Genomic DNA, 10670 nt, shown 5'->3' on the forward strand with positions numbered 1-10670 from the left:
GATCTTCAAGATCCTCCAAATTGTCGGTTGGATTATTGAGAGTTTCAACTCCTACAATAATAACAAAATCTTAACTGCAATATCAACAATAATTTATATACAAATGAAATAATAAATAAAATACCTAGAGGATATCCTAATAACCAATTTTGTATACAAATGCCTCAATGGTATTCGACTGAAGGCAACTTCGATGAGGAGTCAACATTTTTCCACTCATGTTAAAAGCAGACTCTGAAGCAACTGTGGATATAGGAATGACAAGAATAACTCTCACAATACTTTGTAGGGTCAGAAAATTCATCCCATTTACCTTCCACCATACCAAAACATCAAAGTTTTTTTTTTGAATCAATCACTACATCATCTTCAAGATAATGATCTAACTTTGTCATCACCGTTACTTTAACCTTTTTCCTTCTTTGCCTAAATGCTAAAATCTAGGTTAAAATTTTAGTTGGGTAATGTACAAACAACTTTTTTCATTTGAGCATCAAAGTTTAATTTGTTTCTTTTGGGATACTCAACTTAAATTTATTATCAATGGGAGGGTACTCACCAGTGTCCAGTGGCGAAATGCTGAGTTGTACGCCGGAATGAAAATGCCAACATTTACGTGTCACATCCTCTGCCCAGTCACGAATGCCACATCAGTGCAAGATCCCCTTTTTGTGTCTCTTGGATGCTTTTTTCACCTTGCCTTCTTTGACAAGATGAAAATGACACAAGCCACAACTTATCCACATCATCCGGCCACATCAGCCCTAGAAAAAGGACCCTACTTCATCCTTCTTCTCCCCTTTTCCACCTCCTCCTTCATCCGAATGGTTGAGACTCGCCTCTTTCTCCTCCCAAACCACTGGACCTGCGTAAAATCACCACAAGAGGAGTTCTCTGCCCCCTCCCCCTTTCCCGGATGCAAGCTTCTTTTGATAGGGACATCATTTAAGTAAAGAACAAGTTCTATATATGTTGAATTATTTCAATTTTTTTCCTTTTTCGGTTTTTGGGTTGTAGTTTGCAAAACTACAATTCACCATAAAATCAATTAACCCAACAAAATTGCAGTTTTCTTGTGCAAAATTAGCAATTTTAATAAAAATCTACAAGCTGAAAATATAATTTCATTCATTTGTAGTTTATAACAAAACTGCATATTTCATTAATTTAAGCATATATTCCAAACTCTGATAATTACACAGATGCAACTATCAGTTACATTTTCTACCAAATTCCCTTAACAGTTGTTTACCATCTCCACAAAAAAAAAAAGGATATTAGCCAAAACATTACAAAATGTTACACACTCTAAGCTTTCCTACTGTAGCCAGGAATGAAACCACTAGCACCTCCCAATCCTGGTGGCAGCCATATATTTCTTCTGTTGGCTGCAATTCCACCTAGGTTCTTATCTTCAATAGCTTTGTTCCTCACCCTAGGCCTCAACACTGAACTTCTTGAGGTTGTAGGGGGCTTCTTTGACGAATTTTTTCTTTTTCTCCTTGTAAGCTGCTCCACAACATTGTATTTTGTAGTTGTTTTTTTGTAGGCTCCTTGAGAGCTTCTCTGGATATTTCTTGAGGTTCTTTGAGGCTAGTTTTGGATGTGCCATTGTTTTTTCCTCCATTGGTGTTTAGCTTTATTTAATGTATTTTAATACTTATTGAAGCACTCACATTAATGCATGTTACTACTCCAAAAGGTTGTTCATATGCCTATCCTACATCCTTTTTCTTTAAAATTGAGCAATTAGGGCCAAACAGATAACCACAACAATGGGAAAACATTAACTAAATTGATGATATACTCACCTTTGTGGCTGCTTCCCTGGATTGCCTATCTTGGGGTCCATTGCCATGCTGTTCCTTTTACTGTAGCATTTGCATATATTAAGACATTTTATACTAAAGAAAGAAATAAATAAGACAAAAGACAAAAAAAAAAAATCCATTAGTTATATACCTACCTTCACTCCATGATACCTCTTATTGTGCCATTGAATACCACAGATGCTACAACTGCTTTTAACACCCTTCCTACTTACCATTCCCTTTGTAATTCCTATTTCTTCTTCACTTGGCTCCTTTCTCCCGAGCATGGATCTTCGGCCTCTTCTCTTCATCACAAGCTCTGGGGGAGTCATTAGGCCATGATCACTTTTTGTCCACCAATTCTTGTCTTTTGTTGGACTTTATATGTGGTTGTATGTTGCCATAAAAGTACTGACATTGCAAGAATCATCTACTTGACTCTCAAGGTTGTTGTTGTTATAATACAATGCTGATATTGCATGGGGACAGGGAACCCAATTAGTTCCTATTTTCTACAAGTGCATTTTTTTCCTTCAATGTCTACTATAAACTGACCATCATTGCCAAGAACTTGATAGCTATCCCCGCTTGACAAGTTGTATGATAAGAGTAGCTCAATTGTTTTGCTTTCTCTAATTTTCTAATAATCCTTGGACAATGCATTGTTGCACACCCTTGCATGTCATCCCTTTTTCTTTGAATTCTAATCATCAACTTGGTCCTAATCATCTCATTCATAGCAACTATTCCCTTGGTTCTTGCTTCCAATATTTGACTATTAAAACACTCACACAGATTATTCAAGAGCATGTCACACTTAAATTGGATATTAAAATGTGCTTGACTGCAATAGCGTGGGTTAATTTTTTTATAAATTCATATGCTTCTGGAGACAGACTTTTTAAAGCTTTATTTCTCTCTCAAATGCTGGAAGATAGCTAGCCTTAGCACTTCTCCATAACTAGTCCTTAAGGGTTTTCTCCTAAAGTTTGAGTGGAGGTGCCTAACACAATATCGATATTCACTTTCTAGGAATAACTCATGGAGTACAAGTATGAGCCCCTATACATGATGAGCAATAAAAGAAGGAAAAAAAATAATGAATCAACAAGGAAAGAAGAAACTTAATGCTAATAATATTTAGGTCATATCTTAGGTTGAAGTGCTTACTTTCTGCCTATTACTAGTAAAAGCCCAGTGGTGGCTATTGTTTATCTCCAAATCAGCAGTGAGCAACTCTAGGAACCATTTCCAGTTAGCATAGTTCTCCTTATCCACCATTACCCAAGTTATGGGATAGATGCAATCATTTGCATCTATCCCAACAGTTGCAAGCAATTGTCCTCTATAGAAGATCTTCAAGAAGCATCCATCTAAAGAAATTATACACCTACAGCTTCCAAGGAACCCATCTCTAAGAGGTGATAGACATACATACATTACTTGGAACATCCCTATAATGCATCTGAACATAATGGTTGATCCTGGGTGCGTTCTTAGCAACTCAAGCCTGTAATCATAGAGCATCTTCATCTGATCTTCCTCATCACCCTCTAACAACCTTTTCTCGTGACACAATAACACATGAAAAAAAATTGTAAACAAGTGAGATAGTAATTCATATTATAACTAACTCATATGCAAGTTTATGATTAAAAAAAAACTACCTAGTTGCAATGGCTTTGGCCCTCCATACAGTGAGTCTTCTTATACCAACACTCTGATTGCTCCTAACAGCTTGATTTATCCTTGCAACTTTCCATGAAAGGTCTGCTCTAAATTGTTCCAAGTAGTTGTGAGCAATCCACTGTACACTGACATTCCTGCTTTTGTGGTCTTTGGTGCACTCATGTTTTAGACATCCTGATTTAATCTGGATTTTATTTCGATCTATAGCCATTAATAAAGCCCATAGGTAGAAAGGATAGCCTTTTTTGCAAAAGGCTTTGCACCTCTTGCTATTGTTGGGTCTGAACTTCATCACGCATCTGTTCTTAATACCATAGTTTCTTACTGCCACTCTAAATTGCTTAAAACTTGTAAACTTCATGCCAATCCTGAACTAGGGGTCTTTCATATCACTTTCATCATTGAACTCTGCATATGTAGGCCTTTTTCTCATATCTTCCTCATCTATAGAAGAGCAGGACTGCAATTCATCAAAAATACCATAGTCTGATTGAACTTCCTCTTCACCATCATTGCCAACTCCTATAACCATCTCTTGTACTTCTATATTAGGTGCAAGCATGTCTTGTTCATCAATATCTCCTACATCATCCTCACTTTGGAAGCTATACTCTGAATTATGGAGCTTACTGTCTTCATCCTGTTTCTTTCCCTTCATGCGTATCCCAAGTGAAGCATCCTCTAAGACATCATCTGCTGTCACTTCTTCATTCCTTTGCACATCCTCCACTTCTTCTTCCACATGTGTGTCCAACACAATAAGCTCTTGCCATATGTTACTGACATCTGCATTAGAAACCTTACCCATATATGCTTATCATTCTAGTGCCAACAATAGACAAGGACATGTCCAAAGCATCTTTATCATCCTTTATTTCTCTCAAAGCATGCCTTCCACTCCTAAGATCCATCCACCAAAAAGTATAACCATCTACATTTATTTCCATCTCTTTTTCCATATTGATGATTTCTAATTTGGACATTTTATCTGCGCTGCAATAATCTGCATATCCACACAATGTCCTATGCTCCCACTTGTACAAATCTCCATGAGTGCAATACATCCTTACTGAGAAATAGTCACAACTAGGTGCTGAAATGAAATTAGTTAGTTTAATTAAATTGTGCAACATGTACAATTTCCTAAATAGACACATGATTGAAAAAAATTATTGTTGGTATCTTTGGATTTTTGTAGATAACACATTAAATAGGCCAGTTCATGGCATAACACATAAAAATTACAGTTGGTGTCTTTGGATATTACCTTTTTATATATAAAAACTTGACCAGTTCATGGCATAAAATCACATGGTCAATAACAAATTAAATAAGCTAATGGAAAAAATAAAGTAGATGTAAGTGTGTAACAAACATTTTGGAAAAAAAAATGTAAAAACCATGTTCTTGGATGTTCAGTTGATCGTGTTATAGACCCTCATGACTTAAGTAATTAAACATTGATGTAAACAACTTGGTCCCACTAAATTGGATACCACATGGAAATAATAACAAATGATCCTGGTTTTGGATGTAAATGTGCAACCAACATGTAAAAAAAAATATATCAAGCATCCTGGTTTTGGATATTTACATGATCTTAATGGAGAACTTAATAACTTAAATAAGCTTCATATCATTAACAATATCCCATACAAATAATGTAGAAAAATAACAAACACCATTTGCCATTCAAAACCAAATATTACACATTTCTTACATAAACAACTGGAAAACAACTAGCTTCCACATAATTTCAGTAAAAGCTGAAAAAATTAAATGGGTAAGCATGACAAGTTTAAAAAAAAAAAAACATTTGAAGTTCTTACATAGCTGTCACACACTATGGATAAGCATTAGAGCATGGGATAACATTAGAACATTTGGGACCACTACAGATTTTTTTCAAAAGGACATTGGCATTTATCAACCATCAATGACTATACAAGGACCCAGAACTCCTTGTTTTATCCAATGTTCCTTGATGATCTAATTTTCTATATATGTATGGTAGACAAATTGGGACAAAATTGGCCTGTCATTGAATAATATGTATTTGTTTTTTACCTACAATTTGATAGTGATCAAGCACACAATCATGTAAGAAAAGATATGTACATTTTCTATGTGTAGGATTTAAGCAGTTTAGGGTACTGAAGTTAAGAACAACAATAAGACCATCTTGGTGGATATAGTTTTGACATAGGATCAATGCTAATGCTCCTTAGTACATATTAATTGGATCAATGTTTGAACATAATTATCTTTCAAAATACCTAGTATCCAAATTCTCCCATTTACTCAAATTATCTTTTTTGGAAATTAATGTAGTAATGTAGTTGCAAAGCAACTTGTAATAAAACTAATCTAAGTCTAAATATATGGAAAAGGATGGAAGCTCACAATGTTTAGCAATCATGTGTAAAAACAAGCATTTGAAGCTCTTGCGTCGACATTTTAGAAAATATGCCTTTGAAAACCCTAAATTTAACCCAAATAAATAGAAACCCTAACATAATTCATGAAACCACTTACAATAAGATGGTGCTCTGGCTGCTTCCATCCTCAATACCCAATCGATCGTCATGATGGGGCGGAGAAGTCCTCTCGCCAGTGATTTTGCGCGAGTTCGGTGGTTTGGGAGGAGAAGGAGGCGAGTCTAGGCCATTCTGATGAAGGAGGAGGAGGAAAGGGTGAGAAGAAGGATGAAATAGGGTCCTTTTTCTAGGACTGATGTGGCCGGATGATGTGGATAAGTTGTGGCTTGTGTGGACATTGCACTGATGTGGCATCCATGACTGGGTAAAGGATGTGACATGTAAACACTGACGTGTTCATTCATGTGTACAACTCGGCATTTTGCCACCAGACACTGGTGAGTACCCTCCTATTGTTAATAAATTGAAGTTGAGTATCCCAAAAGAAACAAATTAAACTTTGATGCTCAAAACAAAAAAAAAAATTGTTTTACTATACCCAACTAAAATTTTAATCTGCCAAAACTCTTCCTCATCAAGTTTAGCATCAGCTTCTTTGGAAGAAACATTACTCTCTGTAGTACTCTTATCCTTAGAAGTATCGTAAGCCTTCAACAACTCAAGTAGAATATCTCAAATTTTCTCAACTTTCTCATTATATTCTGAACCAAATATCTTGGAGAAATAAAATTCAATTGTATCAAACTTGTGACGAAGATCTAAAACTGAAGCAATTTTCATCATTTCATGTATTGCAATCAAATACTTGTCATACTTCTCCATCATCAACATAGCCAGTTTACTAATCACAACATCATCATCATCATCATCCAAGTACCATGGGTTCAAAACTATCTTTATTTGACAAATTTTCTAAAGAACAAATATGCAATTGGATATTTTGTGCCAGAAAAGATTTCAGTGATTGTGTAAAACATTTTTAGCTTCTCACATATTTTTCTTAGCAAACTACCAATCAGTCTCATTTGGCAAACATTTGTATTGAGATTCACGTTGTCTTAAACAAAAAAAATATCCTTATAGACAATAGCAGTTTCTAACATCATATATGTGGAGTTCCATCTCGTTGGGCAATCTAAAATCAATTTTTTGATATTTGAGAACTTCAACTATTTTGTCGTTTCTTTAAATTTCTCAGCCCTTTTAGGTGCAGTAGACCAATAAACAACACTATCTCTAATCTTCTCAATCCCATCCTTAATAGCATCAAGACCATGTTTAATAATTACATTCAGAATGTATGCACAACAAAGCATATTCAAGAAACAATCGGACAATATCAAATGATTTTCTTCCAACTTATTTTTAACCTCAACAATCATATCATCATTAGTAGAACAATTGTCAACTGTAATAGATGATAATTTTCGGACAATATTCCAATCCAACATGCATTCAACCAACGCTTGAGCTAACACTTGACTAATATGAGGATATGGCACATACATAAACCTATTTACAAAAGCAAGTTACATTGTATGAGGACATGACACATAAATAAACATATTTACAAAAGCAAGTAACATTGCAAGTAAAAATTGACTAGATAATTAATTATTTATTTAACAAGCCATAAAACATACCTCAAAAGTTGACTTTGTGATATCCATGAGTTATCAATGAAATGTACGGTAACCACCATAAATCCTTTTTTTTCTTTTTTTGGGTACTTGAAGTCTACATATCAATTGTTAGTACAATAATTCTACTCTCATTTTTCTCTAGGAATTTGATTGTCTTTGCTCTTTCAAGCTTATATAGCTTCAAAATGTCACTTTTGATAGTATTGCACATTGGACAGTTGAACAATAGTTGTAGAGAACAACAAAACTCTTGAAAAGTATGATGATCAACCATAGAGAGAGGATAATCATGAATTGTGATCATTGAAGCCAACCTATTTCTTGCCACATCTTGATCAAAGGCTTGACTTTTGAGATCTTTAGTCATAACATCTTTTGTCAGTAACCTTTATCTTATATCCATATTGTATCTCCTAGTACATGTTTTTGAATGGGGCGTAAATGATTTGTTACCATCTTTGTACCTTCCACCAACAATTTCTTGCAATGCTTCCATTTAGCCTTAATAATCCCATTCACTATCTTGGTAAAAGTTTGCCAAACACCGCTAACTTTTTGATTGGAATTTCCTTCATTGGCAGTTTGAACATCAGAAGCTTCAATAGGCGCTGCAACTGCACTATATCTATGAGGGTTTTTAGCCTCATATGGAGCAGGAGCTGACTCTTGTGATTCAAATTCTATTGGAGCGAGATGAGTACTTTCACTTGTTGACATATTGACAAAGTATTAAAAATTTAACATCAATATTTAGAGGAGAAACCAACCATATGCACTGAATAATAAGAAAAACAACTTCAGAGCAAATAATAACAAATAATGTATGAAATAAAAAATCCAATGAAGAAATTAAGACTAAATGTATGAATTCATAGCAAAGACTGGAAATTAATCAAAGAAAATTCAGTGTAATTAAGGTGATGTTTGTTTGGGAGTATTTGAGTTTCCTTGTAAATGAAATTACTTCACTGTAGAAAATCTTGTGTTTGTTTAAGAGTATTTTCAAAACATAATATAATTGGATTGAATAAAAAATCCAGCTTTTGATGTATTTGGTTTTACACGCAAATCGAGCTTAAAACAAAATCAGTGGATTTGCTATCAACCTATGAAGGATTTCCAATTTTTTCTTATGAGGGTGAGCAAACTTCATTGGCATATCTCAAGGGAGCGCCATTGTCATCCTTCGCTCACATCGGCAAAGGTCATCATCATTCTTTGTTCACGCTGGTAAATCGCTGCCTGAGAGCATGATTGTCATCCTCCCATTGATCTGCTGCAGAAAAAGGGTTTCAAGTGCTTCTCAATGATCCTTGTTTCTCCACTATTTGGAAGGATCATTGGTGTGGTCTAGCTTGATAGCTTTGATCTTATGAATTTTGATCTGAATTTTTCATCTATTTGGAATCGTGTGGTCGTTCTATTTTGCTCTTTCGTCATGTAACTTAGTTCATTGATCTCGGTTTGAGATTTGTATTCTAATTATCAAAGGGGTTGTCATGTTTTTTTTTTTATTGGCGATTTAGATTTGGGATGAGTACCGAATGATTTTGGATAAGATTTTTGAGGTAGGATAAGACTGAGACTTTGGCCCAAATTCTCATTTCTAAGTTGTTGAAGATGAAAGTAATTAGCACAAAAGAATGCATATTAGGATGAATTCCAATCTAAATCCTTTGGAATTAATACTTTCATTCTCATTATACAATTGCTTTTGTTTGATCAAGATCTGATTGTAGTTATCACATCATTTGCCGATCTATTTTCCAAGGTTGTGAGATGTGCTGGGAAAAGAATTGAAAATCAGGTGGTTTTTTTTTTTTTTGCATCACATTGATATTATTCTATGTATCAAATTAATTTTTCTTATTTTTTGGCATTGTAATAAGGTGGTTTTATACAAGATGAGTTTAATGTAGCACTTTGTCTATCTGTTTTCATATGGATAAGCGGCCCGTGAGATGCATTTCTCACTTGTGTAATCAAGTGGTTGTAATATGGTTGTGAGATGTTATTTATCACTTGTGTTACTAGGATTGTGGGATGTGTTTATTACTTGTGTGACCATGTGGTTATAATCAGGTTGTGTCTATCAGCAGGGTTCATCTGTAATTTCCAATATTTTAAAAGGGTGTATAATTATATGTTAAATTAAGTAATTATATCTATAATTATTTTTGTTATTATCAATAACATTTAATTGTATATTTATAATTAATTAACATTAATTATAACTTAAAGTCGGGGTAACCTCACCAAAGGTTTTTATATCCTAGAAATACATCCAACCAAATATATGTTTTCAAAATCCAGATTTACAAATCCTTCCAAAAAAACACAAAATTCTGAAATGCAGCATTTTTAAATACAATTAACCAAACACCAAATTTGATTCTCCTGCATTTTCAAATCCAATGATTTACAAATACATTGTAATTGAAAATCCACTGCATTTTTAACTACATCTAACCAAACACACCCTAAGAAGAAGAATGTGAATTCATACCCTAAATAATTTGGTTCAACCCCTGCTAAGAAGGTTCCAAAACTGATTGAATGAAAATGAGAAGGATCGGGGGACGACCAACCGCCGATGAACTCCAGTCCCTTTCATGTTGGAGAGGTGGACATAGAGGAGGAAAAGGAGAAGAGAGAGGTTTGAGGTAGCAACGGCTGTGGCACGACTCTGGTGAGTCCTAAATGGAGATGGAGTGCGAGGTGAGGAAAAGTTTGTAAGTGACCGGTGCAAAGATGGGAAGTTAGGAGTGACCAAGTGAGGGAAGTTAAGAAGTCAGGGACTTAGGGATTTGCCAATTTGGGGGGGTTTGTTTTGGTTTGTTTTGTTTTGTTTTTTTAAATGATTTTGTTTAATATTCAAATTTTTGGGAGATATTATAATTTTTTCTTTAAAACTAAATCATGAAATTTATATTATTATTTGATATGCATAATAATTATAGATATTATAATTATAATAATTTTATTTATTTATTTTTAATTAATCTCAATTAAAAATATCTTAAAAATAATTAAAATAAAATATTTATTGGCCAAAAAATAAACACATTCAATTTTTTTTATAATGCTAA

General features: G+C 34.2%; 1 protein-coding gene across 1 annotated transcript; it reads right to left on the reverse strand.

Moving 5' to 3' along the window:
* Positions 1-1688: 1688 nt before the first annotated feature.
* LOC120267780 lies at positions 1689-4459 on the reverse strand. The gene is made up of 2 exons (XM_039275464.1): positions 3479-4459; positions 1689-3372 (listed from the first exon to the last, which is right to left on the reverse strand). The coding sequence occupies exons 1-2, from the start codon at positions 3859-3861 to the stop codon at positions 2964-2966; spliced, it is 792 nt and encodes a 263-aa protein (XP_039131398.1). The 5' UTR covers positions 3862-4459; the 3' UTR covers positions 1689-2963.
* Positions 4460-10670: the final 6211 nt, after the last annotated feature.

The sequence above is a fragment of the Dioscorea cayenensis genome, chromosome 8 (assembly GCF_009730915.1).
Source record: "Dioscorea cayenensis subsp. rotundata cultivar TDr96_F1 chromosome 8, TDr96_F1_v2_PseudoChromosome.rev07_lg8_w22 25.fasta, whole genome shotgun sequence".
NCBI classification, from domain to species: Eukaryota; Viridiplantae; Streptophyta; class Magnoliopsida; order Dioscoreales; family Dioscoreaceae; genus Dioscorea; species Dioscorea cayenensis.

Coding starts and splice junctions, on each gene's coding strand:
- LOC120267780 (XM_039275464.1), bottom strand. CDS start 3,861: ATGAAGTTTACAAGTTTTAAGCAATTTAGAGTGGCAGTAAGAAACTAT. Junction 3,373..3,478: donor GCCAAAGCCATTGCAACTAG/GTAGTTTTTTTT, acceptor TCACGAGAAAAG/GTTGTTAGAGGGTGATGAGG.